General features: G+C 46.8%; 2 protein-coding genes across 2 annotated transcripts in view; both read left to right on the top strand.

Annotated features, from left to right (window-relative positions):
* Positions 1-20,776, top strand: part of LOC121560083 (bone morphogenetic protein receptor type-2-like) — a gene marked incomplete at its 3' end in the record, with an annotated part of 129,182 nt that overhangs the window by 1,315 nt on the left and 107,091 nt on the right. Inside the window, exon 2 of the mRNA XM_045217934.1 lies at positions 856-1,032. Coding sequence (XP_045073869.1) covers positions 856-1,032 — 177 coding nt within the window. The remainder of the gene's footprint in view (positions 1-855; positions 1,033-20,776) is intronic.
* Positions 11,348-15,410, top strand: LOC121562873 (complement C1q-like protein 4). Its single transcript, XM_045217933.1, has 2 exons — positions 11,348-11,587; positions 14,814-15,410. Exons 1-2 carry the CDS (start codon positions 11,402-11,404, stop codon positions 15,267-15,269), a joined length of 642 nt encoding a protein of 213 aa, XP_045073868.1. The 5' UTR covers positions 11,348-11,401; the 3' UTR covers positions 15,270-15,410.

The raw sequence follows: 20,776 nt of genomic DNA, 5'->3' as shown, positions 1-20,776 counted from the left end.
AACAATTGTTTACAGACAGATTATTTCACTTATAATTCACTGTATCACAATTCCAGTGGGTCAGAAGTTTACATACACTAAGTTGACTGTGCCTTTAAACAGCTTGGAAGATTCCAGAAAATGATGTCATGGCTTTAGAAGCTTCTGATAGGCTAATTGACATCATTTGAGTCAATTGGAGGTGTACCTGTGGATGTATTTCAAGGCCTACCTTCAGACTCAGTGCCTCTTTGCTTGACATCATGGAAAAATCTAAAGAAATCAGCCTAGACCTCAGAAAAAAGATTGTAGACCTCCACAAGTCTGGTTCTTCCTTGGGAGCAATTTCCAAACGCCTCAAGGTACCACGTTCATCTGTACAAACAATAGTACGCAAGTATAAACACCATGGGACCACGCAGCCGTCATACCGTTCAGGAAGGAGACTAGAGATGAACGTACTTTGGTCCGAAAATTTCAAATCAATCCCAGAACAACAGCAAAGGACCTTGTGAAGATGCTGGAGGAAACGGGTACAAAAGTATCTATATCCACAGTAAAACGAGTCCTGTATCGATATAACCTGAAGGGCCGCTCAGCAAGGAAGAAGCCACTGATCCAAAACCGCCATAAAAAAGCCAGACTACGGTTTGCAACTGCACATGGGGACAAAGATCGTACTTTTTGGAGAAATGTCCTCTGGTCTGATGAAACAAACATATAACTGTGTGAACAGAGCCCCAGGTCCAGCTGGCTGAGGGGACTCTTCTCTAGGTTAATCTCTCTGTAGGTGAGGGCTATGTGGTGGGTCTAGGCAGGGGGTTATGTCTCAGATTCCACACCAGTCTCCTCATCCTCCTCTCTCTCCTCTCCCAGGTTGCTGGACTCACATTGGTGACCAGCAGGAGTGCCATGATGACCGTTGCGTGGTTACCACCACCCCGTCTCAGATTCAGAACGGCACGTATAGGTTCTGCTGCTGCAGCACCAACATGTGTAACGTCAACTTCACCGAGGACTTCCCCCCTCCCAGCCCCACCTCCACACAGCTATGTAAGTACCACGACCCCTAACCTCTGTCCCGTAACCCCCTGCCTAACCCCACCTCTGCACAGCTATGTAAGTACGATGACCCCTAACCTCTGACCCCGTAACCCCCTGCCTAACCCCACCTCTGCACAGCTATGTAAGTACCATGACCCCTAACCTCTGACCCCGTAACCCCCTGCCCAGCCCTAACTCTGCACAGCTATGTAAGTACCATGACCCCTAACCTCTGACCCCGTAACCCCCTGCCTAACCCCACCTCTGCACAGCTATGTAAGTACCATGACCTCTGACCCCGTAACCCCCTGCCTAACCCCACCTCTGCACAGCTATGTAAGTACCATGACCTCTGACCCCGTAACCCCCTGCCTAACCCCACCTCTGCACAGCTATGTAAGTACCATGACCTCTGACCCCGTAACCCCCTGCCTAACCCCCACCTCTGCACAGCTATGTAAGTACCATGACCCCTGACCTCTGACCCCCTAACCCCCTGCCTAACCCTAACTCTGCACAGCTATGTAAGTACCATGACCCCTGACCTCTGACCCCCTAACCCCCTGCCTAACCCTAACTCTGCACAGCTATGTAAGTACCATGACCCCTGACCTCTGACCCCCTAACCCCCTGCCTAACCCTAACTCTGCACAGCTATGTAAGTACCATGACCCCTAACCTCTGACCCCCTAACCCCCTGCCTAAGTACACAGCGACACAACAGTGGGAGTGTCATGTCATTAGTAGTATAACACCAGATAAGTGGTTATTAGTACGTTTCTAGCTAACTTTATGTGCATAACTGCGTTCTAAGGTCAGTCAGAGGATCTTCTAAACTAGTCCATATTCTCTGACGTTTCAGTATGGTTTTAGTATGGTTTTAGTATGGTTTTTGGCTTGGTACCGTCATGTGAGTATGACTAAGAAGAGAACCATTTGGCCACAAGAAACAGGAAGTTTCCTATAGGAGTGGAAAGCAGCGTGGTCAGGAGGTTACCAGGGTTACCGTTAGGGCTGCACCGTATGAGCAAATAATGGAATTGTGTTTAAAAAAAAAAAAATATTGTGATTTTACTTGCGATTTAGATCAAAACACTTAGGTGAACTGTTGGAAACAAAATGAGTATTCTGATTATATGGTTGGTGTTTGGCATGACAACTAATGATAAGGACTGGTATACTAGAAGTTGTTGTGACAGGGTAGGAACCAAAGTGTTGGTCAGAGTTCCCAGGGGACCCTTACTACATTTGAATTTTACGTTCATTGCGTTTAAAAAACATTGCAGCCTCTTGTGATATGGATATTGCACATGTCAATATTGCAATTTAAATTAAAATGTGATTAGTTGTACAGCGCTAGTTACCGTTCTCCTCTGTCTTATTGTTCAGATTAGATCCTGTCTTTCTCTGTTGCTATTTCTAACCAGGAGAGAGAGACTGTCATGTTGTTTTGATTAGATCCTGTCTGTTTCTGTTGCTATTTCTAACTGGGAGAGAGAGGCGAGGAGAGAGTTTTGTTTTGGTTAGCATGGGGCTGCATATTGTTCTGGTGACTAGATACACTACATGGCCAAAAGTATGTGGACACCCTTTCAAATTAGTGGATTCTGATGTTTCAGCCACACTGGTTGCTGACAGGTGTATAAAATCGAGCACACAGCCATGCAATCTCCATAGACAAACATTGTAGTAGAATGGCCCGTACTGAAGAACTCAGTGACTTTCAACGTGGCACCGTCATAGGATGCCACCTTTCCAACAAGTCAGTTTGTCAGATTTGTGCCCTGCTAGAGTTGCCCCGGTCAACTGTAAGTGCTGTTATTGTGAAGTGGAAATGTCTAGGAGCAACAACGGCTTAGCCGTGAAGTGGTAGGCCACACAAGCGCACAGAACGGGACCGGTGAATGCTGAAGCGCGTAGCGCGTAAAAATCGTCTATCCTCGGTTGCAACACTCACCACCGAGTTCCAAACTGTCTCTGGAAGCAACGTCACCACAAGAACTGTTCGTCGGGAGCTTCATGAAATGGGTTTCCATGGCCGAGCAGCCGCACACAAGCCTAAGATCACCATGCGCAAAGCTAAGCGTCGGCTGTTGTGATGTAAAGCTCGCCTCCATTGGACTCTGGAGCAGTGGAAACGTGTTCTCTGGAGTGATGAATTCTAGACGATTCTGTGCTTCCAACTTTGTGGCAACGGTTTGGGGAAGGCCCTTTCCTGATTCAGCTTGACAATGCCCCCGTGCACAAAGCGAGGTCCATACATAAATGGTTTGTCGAGATCGGTGTGGAAGAACTTGACTGGCCTGCACAGAGCCCTGAACCTCAACCCCATCGAACACTGTTGGGATTAATTGAAACGCTGACTGTACCTAATGGCAGTCAGGCAACCTCTGACGAGCACATGGAGGGCTGTGCGGCCCCCCAAAGAAATGCCACCCCACACCATGACTGACCCACCGCCAAACCGGTCATGCTGGAGGATGTTGTAGGCAGCAGAACGTTCTCCACGGCGTCTCCAGACTCTGTCACGTCTGTCACATGTGCTCAGTGTGAACCTGCTTTCATCTGTGAAGAGCACAGGGCGCCAGTGGCGAATTTGCCAATCTTGGTGTTCTCTGGCAAATGCCAAACGTCCTGCACGGTGTTGGGCTGTAAGCACAACCCCCACCTGTGGACGTCGGGCCCTCATACCACCCTCATGGAGTCTGTTTCTGACCGTTTGAGCAGACACATGCACATTTGTGGCTTGCTGGAGGTCATTTTGCAGGGCTCTGGCAGTGCTCCTCCTGCTCCTCCTTGCACAAAGGCGGCGGTAGCGGTCCTGCTGCTGGGTTGTTGCCCTCCTACGGCCTCCTCCACGTCTCCTGATGTACTGGCCTGTCTCCTGGTAGCGCCTCCATGCTCTGGACACTACGCTGACAGACACAGCTAACCTTCTTGCCACAGCTCGCATTGATGTGCCATCCTGGATGAGCTGTACTACCTGAGCCACTTGTGTGGGTTGTAGACTCCGTCTCATGCTACCACTAGAGTGAAAGCACCGCCAGCATTCAAAAGTGACCAAAACATCAGCCAGGAAGCATAGGAACTGAGAAGTGGTCTTTGGTCACCACCTGCAGAACCACTCCTTTATTGGGGGTGTCTTGCTAATTGCCTATAATTTCCACCTGTTGTCTATTCCATTTGCACAACAGCATGGATTTCATGTAATGAGCTCCCGAGTGGCGCAGCGGTCTAAGGCACTGCATCTCAGTGGTCTAAGGCACTGCATCTCAGTGGTCTAAGGCACTGCATCTCAGCGGTCTAAGGCACTGCATCTCAGCGGTCTAAGGCACTGCATCTCAGCGGTCTAAGGCACTGCATCTCAGCGGTCTAAGGCACTGCATCTCAGCGGTCTAAGGCACTGCATCTCAGCGGTCTAAGGCACTGCATCTCAGCGGTCTAAGGCACTGCATCTCAGCGGTCTAAGGCACTGCATCTCAGCGGTCTAAGGCACTGCATCTCAGCGGTCTAAGGCACTGCATCTCAGCGGTCCAAGGCACTGCATCTCAGCGGTCTAAGGCACTGCATCTCAGCGGTCTAAGGCACTGCATCTCAGCGGTCTAAGGCACTGCATCTCAGCGGTCTAAGGCACTGCATCTCTAGCGGTCTAAGGCACTGCATCTCAGCGGTCTAAGGCACTGCATCTCAGCGGTCTAAGGCACTGCATCTCAGCGGTCTAAGGCACTGCATCTCAGCGGTCTAAGGCACTGCATCTCAGCGGTCTAAGGCACTGCATCTCAGCGGTCTAAGGCACTGCATCTCAGCGGTCTAAGGCACTGCATCTCAGCGGTCTAAGGCACTGCATCTCAGCGGTCTAAGGCACTGCATCTCAGCGGTCTAAGGCACTGCATCTCAGCGGTCTAAGGCACTGCATCTCAGCGGTCTAAGGCACTGCATCTCAGCCGGTCTAAGGCACTGCATCTCAGCGGTCTAAGGCACTGCATCTCAGCGGTCTAAGGCACTGCATCTCAGCGGTCCAAGGCACTGCATCTCAGCGGTCTAAGGCACTGCATCTCAGCGGTCTAAGGCACTGCATCTCAGCGGTCTAAGGCACTGCATCTCAGCGGTCTAAGGCACTGCATCTCAGCGGTCTAAGGCACTGCATCTCAGCGGTCTAAGGCACTGCATCTCAGCGGTCTAAGGCACTGCATCTCAGCGGTCTAAGGCACTGCATCTCAGCGGTCTAAGGCACTGCATCTCAGCGGTCTAAGGCACTGCATCTCAGCGGTCTAAGGCACTGCATCTCAGCGGTCTAAGGCACTGCATCTCAGCGGTCTAAGGCACTGCATCTCAGCGGTCTAAGGCACTGCATCTCAGCGGTCTAAGGCACTGCATCTCAGCGGTCTAAGGCACTGCATCTCAGCGGTCTAAGGCACTGCATCTCAGCGGTCTAAGGCACTGCATCTCAGCGGTCTAAGGCACTGCATCTCAGCGGTCTAAGGCACTGCATCTCAGCGGTCTAAGGCACTGCATCTCAGCGGTCTAAGGCACTGCATCTCCAGCGGTCTAAGGCACTGCATCTCAGCGGTCTAAGGCACTGCATCTCAGCGGTCTAAGGCACTGCATCTCAGCGGTCTAAGGCACTGCATCTCAGCGGTCTAAGGCACTGCATCTCAGCGGTCTAAGGCACTGCATCTCAGCGGTCTAAGGCACTGCATCTCAGCGGTCTAAGGCACTGCATCTCAGCGGTCTAAGGCACTGCATCTCAGCGGTCTAAGGCACTGCATCTCAGCGGTCTAAGGCACTGCATCTCAGCGGTCTAAGGCACTGCATCTCAGCGGTCTAAGGCACTGCATCTCAGCGGTCTAAGGCACTGCATCTCAGCGGTCTAAGGCACTGCATCTCAGCGGTCTAAGGCACTGCATCTCAGCGGTCTAAGGCACTGCATCTCAGCGGTCTAAGGCACTGCATCTCAGCGGTCTAAGGCACTGCATCTCAGCGGTCCTAAGGCACTGCATCTCAGCGGTCTAAGGCACTGCATCTCAGCGGTCTAAGGCACTGCATCTCAGCGGTCTAAGGCACTGCATCTCAGCGGTCTAAGGCACTGCATCTCAGCGGTCTAAGGCACTGCATCTCAGCGGTCTAAGGCACTGCATCTCAGCGGTCTAAGGCACTGCATCTCAGCGGTCTATGGCACTGCATCTCAGCGGTCTATGGCACTGCATCTCAGCGGTCTATGGCACTGCATCTCAGCGGTCTAAGGCACTGCATCTCAGCGGTCTAAGGCACTGCATCTCAGCGGTCTAAGGCACTGCATCTCAGCGGTCTAAGGCACTGCATCTCAGCGGTCTAAGGCACTGCATCTCAGCGGTCTAAGGCACTGCATCTCAGCGGTCTAAGGCACTGCATCTCAGCGGTCTAAGGCACTGCATCTCAGCGGTCTAAGGCACTGCATCTCAGCGGTCTAAGGCACTGCATCTCAGCGGTCTAAGGCACTGCATCTCAGCGGTCTAAGGCACTGCATCTCAGCGGTCTCAGGCACTGCATCTCAGCGGTCTATGGCACTGCATCTCAGCGGTCTAAGGCACTGCATCTCAGCGGTCTAAGGCACTGCATCTCAGCGGTCTAAGGCACTGCATCTCAGCGGTCTAAGGCACTGCATCTCAGCGGTCTAAGGCACTGCATCTCAGCGGTCTAAGGCACTGCATCTCAGCGGTCTAAGGCACTGCATCTCAGCGGTCTAAGGCACTGCATCTCAGCGGTCTAAGGCACTGCATCTCAGCGGTCTATGGCACTGCATCTCAGCGGTCTAAGGCACTGCATCTCAGCGGTCTAAGGCACTGCATCTCAGCGGTCTAAGGCACTGCATCTCAGCGGTCTAAGGCACTGCATCTCAGCGGTCTAAGGCACTGCATCTCAGTGCTTGAGGTGTCACTACAGACCCCCTGGTTTGATTCCAGGCTGTATCACAACCGGCCGTGATTGGCAGTCCCATAGGGCGGCGCACAATTGGCTCAGCGTTGTCCGGGTTTGTCCGGTGTAGGCCGTCATTGTAAATAAGAATTTGTTCTTAACTGACTTGCCTAGTTAAATAAAGGTAAAAAAATATATATATAATAATAATACACAAAATAGTCCAAGTTGGTGAAGTGAAATGAAAAAAATTACTTGTTTCTAATCATTCTAAAAAATAAATAATGGAAAAGTGGTGCGTGCATATGTATTCACCCCCTTTGCTATGAAGCCCCTAAATAAGATCTGGTGCAACCAATTACCTTCAGAAGTCACATAATTAGTTAAATAAAGCCCACCTGTGCGCAATCTAAGTGTCACATGATCTGTCACATGATCTCAGTATACAGTGGGGAAAAAAAGTATTTAGTCAGCCACCAATTGTGCAAGTTCTCCCACTTAAAAAGATGAGAGAGGCCTGTAATTTTCATCATAGGTACACGTCAACTATGACAGACAAAATGAGGAAAAAAAATCCAGAGAATCACATTGTAGGATTTTTTATGAATTTATTTGCAAATTATGGTGGAAAATAAGTATTTGGTCAATAACAAAAGTTTCTCAATACTTTGATATATACCCTTTGTTGGCAATGACACAGGTCAAATGTTTTCTGTAAGTCTTCACAAGGTTTTCACACACTGTTGCTGGTATTTTTGCCCATTCCTCCATGCAGATCTCCTCTAGAGCAGTGATGTTTTGGGGCTGTCGCTGGGCAACACAGACTTTCAACTCCCTCCAAAGATTTTCTATGGGGTTGAGATCTGGAGACTGGCTAGGCCACTCCAGGACCTTGAAATGCTTCTTACGAAGCCACTCCTTCGTTGCCCGGGCAGTGTGTTTGGGATCATTGTCATGCTGAAAGACCCAGCCACGTTTCATCTTCAATGCCCTTGCTGATGGAAGGAGGTTTTCACTCAAAATCTCACGATACATGGCCCCATTCTTTCCTTTACATGGATCAGTCGTCCTGGTCCCTTTGCAGAAAAACAGCCCCAAAGCATGATGTTTCCATCCCCATGCTTCACAGTAGGTATGGTGTTCTTTGGATGCAACTCAGCATTCTTTGTCCTCCAAACACGACGAGTTGAGTTTTTACCAAAATGTTCTATTTTGGTTTCATCTGACCATATGACATTCTCCCAATCCTCTTCTGGATCATGCAAATGCACTCTAGCAAACTTCAGACGGGCCTGGACATGTACTGGCTTAAGCAGGGGGACACGTCTGGCACTGCAGGATTTGAGTCCCTGGCGGCGTAGTGTGTTACTGATGGTAGGCTTTGTTACTTTGGTCCCAGCTCTCTGCAGGTCATTCACTAGGGTCCCCCCCGTGTGGTTCTGGGATTTTTGCTCACCGTTCTTGTGATCATTTTGACCCCACGGGGTGAGATCTTGCGTGGAGCCCCAGATCGAGGAGATTATCAGTGGTCTTGTATGTCTTCCATTTCCTAATAATTGCTCCCACAGTTGATTTCTTCAAACCAAGCTGCTTACCTATTGCAGATTCAGTCTTCCCAGCCTGGTGCAGGTCTACAATTTTGTTTCTGGGTGTCCTTTGACAGCTCTTTGGTCTTGGCCATAGTGGAGTTTGGAGCGTGACTGTTTGAGGTTGTGGACAGGTGTCTTTTATACTGATAACAAGTTCAAACAGGTGCCATTAATACAGGTAACGAGTGGAGGACAGAGGAGCCTCTTAAAGAAGAAGTTACAGGTCTGTGAGAGCCAGAAATCTTGCTTATTTGTAGGTGACCAAATACTTATTTTCCACCATAATTTGCAAATAAATTCATTAAAAATCCTACAATGTGATTTTCTGGATCTTTTTTCTCTCAATTTGTCTGTCATAGTTGACGTGTACCTATGATGAAAATTACAGGCCTCTCTCATCTTTTTAAGTGGGAGAACTTATTTGTCTTTAGTGTCATGATTCCTCTCGTCCCTCCCGTAACAGTCTTTTATATTTTTTGGAATTGCTGCCTAGGGGCGATAACATCGGGCAAGCGCAGAAAATTATTTCATATCTCTCCTATGTACGTCACTCATTTTCAGTCACCCTTTTGGCCGATGGTGTTACTTTAATTTTTGGGGGGACAGCTTTCGGACAAGTAAAAGATCAGTCCTACTTGTTCGAAGGACAAGTAGGACAAAAAAAGTTAATGCCCTGTGTTGTGTGACAAATCTGCAGATTGTACACTACCGTTCTAAAGTTTGGGGTCACTTAGAAATGTCCTTGTTTTCGAAAGAAAAGCAATTTTTTTGTCCATTAAAATAACATCAAATTGATCAGAAATACAGTGTAGACATTGTTAATGTTGTAAATGGCTATTGTCGGCCAGTCTGCACAGCGTGCTATCGACCCAGCGTGCTATCGACCCAGAGCTTATTGGACTTTCTGCCCGGAATCACTGGACCCTAGCGCCGGATCATCACAACCAGCTAGCTAGCTGCAACCTGTTGTTGGCTGATTACCATTACCCTATAGCAAGCACCAGTTAGCCTTGAGCTAGCCTCAGGCCCATCTCCCGGCTATCTACCTCTCTGTCAACCGGACGGGACCTCCTAGTGTTGACACTGAGCCCCGCCGATCCAACACGACTGGTTTGCCGACGTAATAGTCTGATGTGGTTTCAACAGGCTTCCGCTGCGACGACCACGAAGATCCATCTGCCTCCCGGCCCGCTAGCACCCTGCTAGCTGTGCTGAAGCACCAATTTGAACTGCTCTCGGACTCACATATTGCTGTTCACTGGACCTTATGATCACTCAGCTGCACAGCTGATGCCTGCTGGACTGTTCCTTTACACGGTACCCTGTCCTGTTTATTCTGTTTAGTCTTAGCCCAAACGTTATCGCTATTTCCAGTTGTGTCTTAGCTCTCTCTAATAACACATGTGACTGCTTTATGCCTCTCTCCCATGTCAATTATGCCTTGCCTATTGCTGTTTGGGTTAGTTCTTATTATACAATTTCAATGTAGAACCCCTAGTCCCTCTCAAACTGCCTCCCATATAGTTCCTTTGTTCCTCCCCCATACACGCCGAGACCGGCTCCATCGATGCCTCCAATGACGCTTATCTCTTTCATTGTTACCCAACGCTTAGGGTTACCTGAACTGTACTCATATCCTTCCATATCCTTTTTCTGTACATAATGCCCTGAATCTTTTCTACAACGCCCGGAGAACTGCCCCCTTTATTCTATGTACCTAACGCACTAGAAGACCAGTTCTTAAAGCCTTTAGTCGTATCCTTATTCTAGTCCTCCTCTGTTCCTCTGGTGATGTAGAGGGCTAACCCAGGCCCTGCAGCCCCCAGTATCACTCCTACTCCCCAGGAGCTATCATTTGTTGACTTCTGTAACCGTAAAAGTCTTGGTTTTCTGCACATAAATATCAGAAGCCTCCTTCCTAAGTTTGAGTTATTCACTGCGTTAGCACACTCCGCCAACCCTGATGTTCTAGCAGTGTCTGAATCCTGGCTTAGGAAGGCCACCAAAAATTCTGAAATTTCCATCCCCAACTATAACATTTTCCGTCTAGATAGAACTGCCAAAGGGGGTGGAGTTGAGAGCACGAAGCACCGCCCAACACAAGTTGTAGTCTTTCAGAGACTGGAAAACATTTGTCTGCTTGTTTATTTACTAATGAATCTGCCGATAGGAACATCCCTGAAAGACATCCAATGGCTCTATGGAACAAAGACAACCATATCTACACCCACACAAACTTATATAAAATAGAGCCTTATAGTGCTATCAGTATCACGAAATGCCACAAATCAGGACTACACCCCCATCAATACACCGGAAGCTGTCATAGGGTGTATCATATGGTGTATCATTCAGCGTGTGAAGCCCTGACCTGCCTTCCTCCTGGGCAATTATATGTGAAACAGATCTCACTGTCCTAGAAATGCTTCAGACCTGATGAAAACAAGCCCAGATTCCCCCAGGGTGACATTCTCCTTTAAAAACCCATTTTGTCATTTGAAAAAGTGCCCATCACACAATTTGTTTGGTTGGAAATTTTACATACAAATTATTTTCAAGATTATTTTTAAGGCTATTTACTGAATGTTTCTGTTTCAATAAAATACATAATTTGAAGAACACACATTATTGTGGCAATTCATATTTTGCAGTAAAATACTTTAATCTCAAGAGAAGACAGGTTAAATGTTAAAAAATGGTTTATTGTTCTCTTACTTAGGCAATTGGCTACTTCATGTGCTTGTGGAAAAAACACTGACCAAGGAAATTACCAAATTTCGCAACACTAGCAATAAAGAATTGCGAAATAAATGGAATGTACAAGGAGAGTCTGAAACATGATCCACATCCTAGCTGTATAAAGAGGCAGAGAAAACTCCGGAATACAGAGAGAAATGAAGACTACTGCGTGTCTGTTGGTATCACTGTGCTGCTGCAGCCTGTCTGCGGCGGGAGAAGAGACTGAATCCCAGACATCACAGGACTCATGCTACCCTGACTTGTGCAAGCTGCTGAAAGACTTCGGTGTCATGGAGGAGAAACTGCGAACCACGGTGGAAAAACTGGGAGTCATGGAAACCCAGTGTGACGTCACGAGAGGCTACACAGCTTTCAGCGGGATTGCTCAAGTAGTGCAAGGAGACAAGGTTCAAACAAAACAAGGATTTTATTATAGGTCTTGGGAAATTAACGAAAATATAACAAAATTCTGTTCTCTTGTGGCTCTTTAAGGGTTAACAGTTCAGGGATGTCTCTTCCACATCCAAAATCATAATTCTCACTCGCTCAGATAACTTTTCCCCAGCCTTACTGTAGTCCACGTTGCAGCTAGTGGCCAACCCAGCAAAAAGTCCTTCCAAATGTCTCTCACGTATTTCCACAGGTGCATATATCCAAGGGTGAGTATTTCCCAAAGGTAAGTATCTCCAAATCCTTATATTCCTCATGGAAGTGGACTTGCAGCCCTCTTGTCCTCCAGAGAGCCCAGGTTGGAGACTGTGTCTCTTCCTTCTCAAACCTTCAGCTCATCAGCTCCTCATTTGTTTCAGCTGCGTGGGAAGATTGGCCATAGAGGGGTGGAGTTCCCGACCATACCAGCAGATAGCTGTCTGGGTTTGCAGCCACCTCAGGGATGTAACGTCCCCTCCAGGACACAGCCTCTCGTGACATCACACATCCCCCCTCCTCGGGACCGACGTCCTCGGCGTAAAGGCAGCGAAGAAGGCATCACGCCGGGAGAGGGCGTCCGCATTGCCGTGGGTGCTTGCCAGCCTGCTCTCTCTTCAACTCCTCCAACTCTAGGACCAGGGACTCAGCCTCCTGTTGTCTCTCCTTGAGTTTCTTACTGAACGCATCAGCCTTGGTTTTAGCAGAGTTTAGCTTCTGTTGAGCAGCTTTCAGTTCCTTCTCTCTCTCTCTGCCTCCGCATTCTTCATCTTGTTCTCCAACACCTTGTACTTCTCCTCTGCCTTCTTCTGGACCTCCTTACTACTGCGCAGGGTCTCCTCACACTCCTCGATGGTCCTGCGCAGCCTCTCCAGCTCCTCCTGTTGCTTATGGAAGGAGCTCTGTTGGAGTTTAGCCTGGAGGATATCTAACTCTTCTGTCTTCATGTCTAACTGTTGCTTTAACAAACGATACCTCTCAGCGGTCCCCTTCAGACCAGACAGTTCTTTGTCCAGATTCTGTAGCTCCGTCTCTGTGTCGGTCTGGGCACCTGCCATCCCTATCAGAGCCCGGGCGGGAGTGAGTAACTCGGAGGATTGCACCGAGCCTTCCCAGGATGAGTCTTGCCTCTCCGTTTCCGAGGTACTCGGGTTATCCTCTCCTGAGACTCTCTCCAGAGTGGGTAAAAGGCTGGGCAGTCTCGTCCAATTAGGACAGGGACGGGAGGGAATCAACCACCCCGCCGTCGTGTGTATGGTTCCCCGTGTGCTGGTCTTGTAAGTTCAGTAATGGGGTATTCTCTGGTGTCCCCATGGACACAGGAAACTGGGAGGACTTTCCCGGGGGTCAGACACGTTGGGCCCACCAAATCCTTACGCACCAGGGTGGCCCGGCTACCAGAATCCAGTAAGGCCTCCACATCATGGTGATTCACAGTTACCGGGCAGGTGGGGGGTCGATCTGGGCCGCCATCTACGACTCCCAAGAGCGAGGCAAAACGGTGTGTGGGTGCTGAGCTGGAGGACTCCGCAGTGGGCATAGGTTCATCGGCTGGTTTCCCACACTGCCAGGAGATATGTCCCATCTCCCCACACCGGTAACACTGTCGAGTTTCCCTCCTGGTGTACTCTTCTTGGACCCGCCTGGTTTCTGGCTCCCCTGGAGCCGGGATAAGTCCTGACGTGGCTGGGTTCGAGACCTTGGGGTCCTTTGGACGGGTTCTTCCCCATTTGTGGTGGGGCCGCACTCCTGGGGTCTTTTGGGGAAGCATTCAGCATCTCCGCTGTGGCCTGGTACTTTTCCACAGCTTCCACGGTCAGATCAGCCGTGGTCAAGGCCTGTTGACTGATGAACCGTTTTGCCTCATAAGGCAGGGGCGCGTAGGTAACGATCCACCACAACGGCCTCCACCACCGCCGCTGCTGTATTCCTCTGCGGATCCAGCCATTTCCTTGCGATTCGGACAAGTTCATGCATCTGCGCCCGAGGAGGTTGGTCTGGTTGGAAGGTCCAGCTGTGAAAGCGCTGGGCCATACCAAACTTTGTGAGTCCATATCTGCTGAGGATCTCAGACTTCAGGGCATCATAGTCAGTAACCTGGTCAGGGCCCAGGTCCCGGACAGCATTCAGCGATTCCCCGGTTAGAAAGGGGGGCTAACAGACCAACCCACTGTTGCTTGGGCCAGGCTTCCCTAGTGGCCGTGGCCTCAAATGCATGCAGGTATGCCTCAATGTCATCGGTAGCTCCCATCTTAGATATAAAGTCACTTGCCTTTATTGGGCGGGTATTTTGGACAACCCTCTGTCTCTGCAACTGCAATTCCTCTGCCTTCAGAAGGTTGGCTTTCTTTTGCTCCTCCAAGAGAGCCACGTTTGCTTGCATCTGGGCTTGCTGGCCAGCAACAAGGGCTTTCAATATGTCCTCCATTTCAGTCGGCGGGAGCCTACGGCCAACTTGGAAAACTGGGTGATCAAACCTTCGGTATCCTCCTCTGACATGCACTATTAACGCTTGAGCGTGCCCGTATTCTCCACCATCTGTGACGTCACGAGAGGCTACACAGCTTTCAGCGGGATTGCTCAAGTAGTGCAAGGAGACAAGGTTCAAACAAAACAAGGATTTTATTATAGGTCTTGGGAAATTAACGAAAATATAACAAAATTCTGTTCTCTTGTGGCTCTTTAAGGGTTAACAGTTCAGGGATGTCTCTTCCACATCCAAAATCATAATTCTCTCTCGCTCAGATAACTTTTCCCCCAGCCTTACTGTAGTCCACGTTGCAGCTAGTGGCCAACCCAGCAAAAAGTCCTTCCAAATGTCTCTCACGTATTTCCACAGGTGCATATATCCAAGGGTGAGTATTTCCCAAAGGTAAGTATCTCCAAATCCTTATATTCCTCATGGAAGTGGACTTGCAGCCCTCTTGTCCTCCAGAGAGCCCAGGTTGGAGACTGTGTCTCTTCCCTTCTCAAACCTTCAGCTCATCAGCTCCTCATTTGTTTCAGCTGCGTGGGAAGATTGGCCATAGAGGGGTGGAGTTCCCGACCATACCAGCAGATGGAGCCATAGCTGTCTGGGTTTGCAGCCACCTCAGGGGGATGTAACGTCCCTCCAGGACACAGCCTCTCGTGACATCACACCAGCTAAAAGTTAGCGAGAATCAACTCGAGGAACTGAAAAATCACGAGAGAGCGAAGGTGATCTTTTCGGCTGCCCTGGGCGGGAACGGGCACACCGGGCCATTCGACCATGACACTACCCTGATCTACAAAGAAGTCATCACTAACATCGGCAGTGCCTACAATCCAAGTACAGGTGTATTTGCTGCCCCTGTTGCAGGGGTCTACTACTTCAGCTTCTTCTACCATGCGGGAGGAGATCATGCCCATTACATTTCCTTGTTCAGGAATGGACAGCGCATGGCCAGTTCCTCTGATCACCAGTGTAGCAGTGATGGAGCTGACAACGGGGGGAACGCAGTCACTCTACAGCTGGAGGTGGGGGACCAGGTCTTCCTACGCTTAATGGCTAACGCACACGTGTGGGACTCTGTAAACGTCACTACCTTCAGTGGGTTCCTGCTCAGCTATGTGTGATGAAATACGTTGGTAGCGCTGTCCTCTGCTTTCTACTTTTGGTGATATTATTATTGCGAAAAGCTGATCTTTCTCACATACTGTAAATCCTGTATCCTAATTCATAATGTAATCTATATATCCATCATAATGTAATCTATATATCCATCATAATGTAATCTATATATCCATCATAATGTAATCTATATATCCATCATAATGTAATCTATATATCCATCATAATGTAATCTATATATCCATCATAATGTAATCTATATATCCATCATAATGTAATCTATATATCCATCATAATGTAATCTATATATCCATCATAATGTAATCTATATATCCATCATAATGTAATCTATATATCCATCATAATGTAATCTATATATCCATCATATCCATTATCATGTAGTCTATATCCTATTTGATGTATTCAGGCTGACATTGGCCTAGTGTTATCCTGTACTATGTAGTTTGGGCTAGCGTTATCCTGTACTATGTAGGTTGGGCTAGCGTTATCCTGTACTATGTAGGTTGGGCTAGCGTTATCCTGTACTATGTAGGTTGGGCTAGCATTATCCTGTACTATGTAGGTTGGGCTAGCGTTATCCTGTACTATGTAGGTTGGGCTAGCGTTATCCTGTACTATGTAGATTGGGCTAGCGTTATCCTGTACTATGTAGGTTGGGCTAGCGTTATCCTGTACTATGTAGGTTGGGCTAGCGTTATCCTGTACTATGTAGGTTGGGCTAGCGTTATCCTGTACTATGTAGTTTGGGCTAGCGTTATCCTGTACTATGTAGGTTGGGCTAGCGTTATCCTGTACTATGTAGATTGGGCTAGCGTTATCCTGTACTATGTAGATTGGGCTAGCGTTATCCTGTACTATGTAGATTGGGCTAGCGTTATCCTGTACTATGTAGGTTGGGCTAGCGTTATCCTGTACTATGTAGGTTGGGCTAAGCGTTATCCTGTACTATGTAGGTTGGGCTAGCGTTATCCTGTACTATGTAGGGTTGGGCTAGCGTTATCCTGTACTATGTAGGTTGGGCTAGCGTTATCCTGTACTATGTAGGTTGGGCTAGCGTTATCCTGTACTATGTAGATTGGGGCTAGCGTTATCCTGTACTATGTAGGTTGGGCTAGCGTTATCCTGTACTATGTAGGTTGGGCTAGCGTTATCCTGTACTATGTAGATTGGGCTAGCGTTATCCTGTACTATGTAGGTTGGGCTAGCGTTATCCTGTACTATGTAGGTTGAGTGACAGTATCTCCCATCTTCTTTGGTTTCTGATGGGATTACTGTGTGTTGATGTTGTTACAATCTTGATCTCAACACCAAGACAAATCACCAGCAATAAAGTCTTTAAAAAAGAGAAGTAAAGAATTTCTGCCTGATTCCATTTTTTTCCCCAATTGTTAAATTGTTGTCCCAAATTAGAACATACATTTGCTGCTCAGGATCACCTGGCCCCTCTCAGGTCCTCAAATCTCTAAACACAAAACACAAAAGAGACAATTTCCCCAAACCTCACAGACTTTATTGCGAATGAAACACAGCAATCAAAATCATGTACTCTCTGCTCAAAATGAGACACACCGAGATCACACTAATGTGACATATTCAAAACACTACTATCAGAACCTATTTCAGTGGAAAGACTAAGATTATGTTGTTATACTGTATATTGTTTGTGTGTACTCAAACAAGAATGGAACACATATTAAAGTTTTATATTTCAATATGACCCAATACATGTCAAACAGCATACTGTAGGCAAACATACAGTAAATATGCAAAGGAAGAAAAATATGCCTATTTGTACTACTGTGTGTTATGTTAGATCAAATGTACGGAAAAGTCAAGAAACAAATAGTCCATTGCGAAAACAAAATCAGTCATGTCTGTTGTTTTGGTCTGGACACAGATTTGAATCCCATCTCTTTCTCTTTCCCATCTCTATTCCATCTCTTTCTCTGTCCCATCTCTTTCTCTATTCCATCTCTTTCTCTATTCCATCTCTTTCTCTATCCCATCTCTAACCCATCTCTTTCCCATCTCTATCCCATCTCTTTCTCTATCCCATCTCTTTCTCTATCCTATCTCTTTCTCTATTCCATCTCTTTCTCTATTCCATCTCTTTCTCTATTCCATCTCTTTCTCTAGTCCATCTCTTTCTCTATCCCATCCAAAATCCCATCTCTTTCTCTATCCCATCTCTTTCTCTATCCCATCTCTTTCTCTATCCCATCTCTTTCTCTATCCCATCTCTTTCTCTATCCCATCTCTTTCTCTATCCCATCTCTTTCTCTATCCCATCTCTTTCTCATCCTCTTCTCTATCCCATCTCTTTCTCTATCCCATCTCTTTCTCTATCCCATCTCTTTCTCTATCCCATCTCTTTCTCTATCCCATCTCTTTCTCTATCCCATCTCTTTCTCTATCCCATCTCATTTCTCTATCCCATCTCTTTCTATCTCCATCTCTTTCTCTATCCCATCTCTTTCTATATCCCATCTCTTTCTCTATCCCATCTCTTTCTCTATCCATCTCTTTCTCATCCTCTTCTATCCCATCTCTTTCTCTATCCCATCTCTTTCTCTATCCCATCTCTTTCCTCTATCCCATCTCTTTCTATCCCATCTCTCTATCCCATCTCTTTCTCTATCCCATCTCTTTCTCTATCCCATCTCTTTCTCATCCCATCTCTTTCTCTATCCCATCTCTCTTTCTCTATCCCATCTCTTTCTCTATCCCATCTCTTTCTCTATCCCATCTCTTTCTCTCTCCCATCTCTCTATCCTCTTTCTATCCATCCCATCTCTTTTCCTTCTATCCCATCTCTTTCTCTATCCCATCTCTTTCTCTATCCCATCTCTTTCTCTATCCCATCTCTTTCTCTATCCCATCTCTTTCTCTATCCCATCTCTTTCTATCCATCTCTTTCTTCCATCTCTTTCTCTCATCTCCCTCTTTCTCTATCCCATCTCTTTCTCTATCCCATCTCTTTCTCTATCCCATCTCTTTCTCTATCCCATCTCTTTCTCTATCCCCTCTCTCTCTATCCCATCTCTTTCTCCCATCCATCTCTTTCTCTATCCCATCTCTTTCTCTATCCCATCTCTTTCTCTATCCATCTCTTTCTCTATCCCATCTCTTTCTCTATTCCATCTCTATTCCATCTCTTTCTCTATCCCATCTCTATCCCATCTCTTTCTCTATCCCATCTCTTTCTCTATCCCATCTCTTTCTCTATCCCATCTCTTTCTCTATTCCATCTCTTTCTCTATCCCATCTCTTTCTCTATTCCATCTCTTTCTCTATCCCATCTCTTTCTCTATCCCATCTCTTTCTCTATCCCATCTCTTTCTCTATCCCATCTCTTTCTTCTCTATCCCTATCCTCTTTCTCTATCCCATCTCTTTCTCTATCATTTCTCCATCTCTTTCCTCTATCCCATCTCTTTCTCTATCCCATCTCTTTCTCTATCCCATCTCTTTCTATCCCATCTCTTTCTCTATCCATCTCTTTCTCTATCCCATCCTTTCTCTATCCATCTCTTTCTCTATCCCATCTTTCTCACATCCCCATCTCTTTCTCTATCCCATCTCTTTCTCTATCCCATCTCTTTCTCTATCCCATCTCTTTCTCTATCCCATCTCTTTCTCTATCCCATCTCTTTCTCTATCCCATCTCTTTCTCTATCCCATCTCTTTCTCTATCCCATCTCTTTCTCTATCCCATCTCTTTCTCTATCCCATCTTCTTTCTCTATCCCATCTCTTTCTCTATCCCATCTCTTTCTCTATCCCATCTCTTTCTCTATCCCATCTCTTTCTCTATCCCATCTCTTTCTCTATCCCATCTCTTTCTCTATCCCATCTCTTTCTCTATCCCATCTCTATCCCATCTCTTTCTCTATCCCATCTCTTTCTCTATCCCATCTCTTTCTCTATCCCATCTCTTTCTCTATCCCATCTCTTTCTCTATCCCATCTCTTTCTCTATCCCATCTCTTTCTCTATCCCATCTCTTCTATCATCTCTTTCTTATCCCATCTCTTTCTCTATCCCATCTCTTTCTCTATCCCATCTCTTTCTCTATCCCATCTCTTTCTCTATCCCATCTCTTTCTCTATCCCATCTCTTTCTCTATCCCATCTCTTTCTCTATCCCATCTCTTTCTATCTTCCATCTCTTTCTCTTCATCTCTTTCTCTATCCCATCTCTTTCTCTATCCCATCTCTTTCTCTATCCCATCTCTTTCCTATCTCATCTCTTTCTCTATCCCATTCTCTTTCCATCCACTCTTTCTCTAGTCTCTCTCTATCCCATCCAAAATCCCATCTCTTCTATCCCATCTCTTTCTCTATCCCATCTCTTTCTCTAGTCCATCTCTCTCTTATCCCATCTCTTTCTCTATCCCATCTCTTTCTCTATCCCATCTCTTTCTCTATCCCATCTCTTTCTCTATCCCATCTCCTTCTATCCCATCTCTTTCTCTATCCCATCTCTTTCTCTCCTATCTTCTCTCTATCCATCTCTTTCTCTATCCCATCTCTTCTCTATCTCTCTTTCTCTATCCCATCTCTTTCTCTATCCCATCTCTTTCTCTATCCCATCTCTTTCTCCTATCCATCTCTTTCTCTATCCCATCTCTTTCTCTATCCCATCTCTTTCTCTATCCCATCTCTTTCTCTATCCCATCTTCTCTATCCCATCTCTTTCTCTATCCCATCTCTTTCTCTATCCATCTCTTTCTCTATCATCTCTTTCTCTATCCCATCTCTTTCTCTATCCCATCTCTTCTCTATCCCATCTCTTTCTCTATCCCATCTCTTTCTCTCATCCCATCTCTTTCTCTATCCCATCTCTTTCCTCTCTATCCCATCTCTTTCTCTATCCCATCTCTTTCTCTATCCCATCTCTTTCTCTATCCCATCTCTTTCTCTATCCCATCTCTTTCTCTATCCCATCTCTTTCTCTATCCCATCTCTTTCTCTATCCCATCTCTTTCTCTATCCCATCTCTTTCTCTATCCCATCTCTTTCTCTATCCCATCTCTTTCTCTATCCCCATCTCTTTCTCTATCCCATCTCTTTTCTCTATCCCATCTCTTTCTCTATCCCATCTCTTTCTCTATCCCATCTCTTTCTCTATCCCATCTCTTTCTATCCCATCTCTTTCTCTATCCCATCTCTTTCTACCCACTCTCCCATCTCTTTCTCTCTCCATCTCTTTCTCTATCCCATCTCTTTCTCTATCCCATCTCTTTCTCTATTCCATCTCTTTCTCTATCCCATCTCTTTCTCTATCCCTCTCTATCCCATCTCTTTCTCTATCCCATCTCTTTCTCTATCCCATCTCTTTCTCTATCCCATCTCTTTCTCTATCCCATCTCTTTCTATCCCATCTCTTTCTCTATCCCATCTCTTTCTCTAGTCCATCTCTTTTCTCTATCCCATCTCTTTCTCTAGTCATCTCTTTCTCACCATCTCTTTCTCTATCCCATCTCTTTCTCTAT

Source organism: Coregonus clupeaformis, unplaced genomic scaffold (assembly GCF_020615455.1).
Source record: "Coregonus clupeaformis isolate EN_2021a unplaced genomic scaffold, ASM2061545v1 scaf1275, whole genome shotgun sequence".
Classification (NCBI taxonomy): Eukaryota; Metazoa; Chordata; class Actinopteri; order Salmoniformes; family Salmonidae; genus Coregonus; species Coregonus clupeaformis.
Note: the sequence above shows the minus strand (reverse complement) of the source record. Positions and strands in the feature narration are given on the sequence as shown.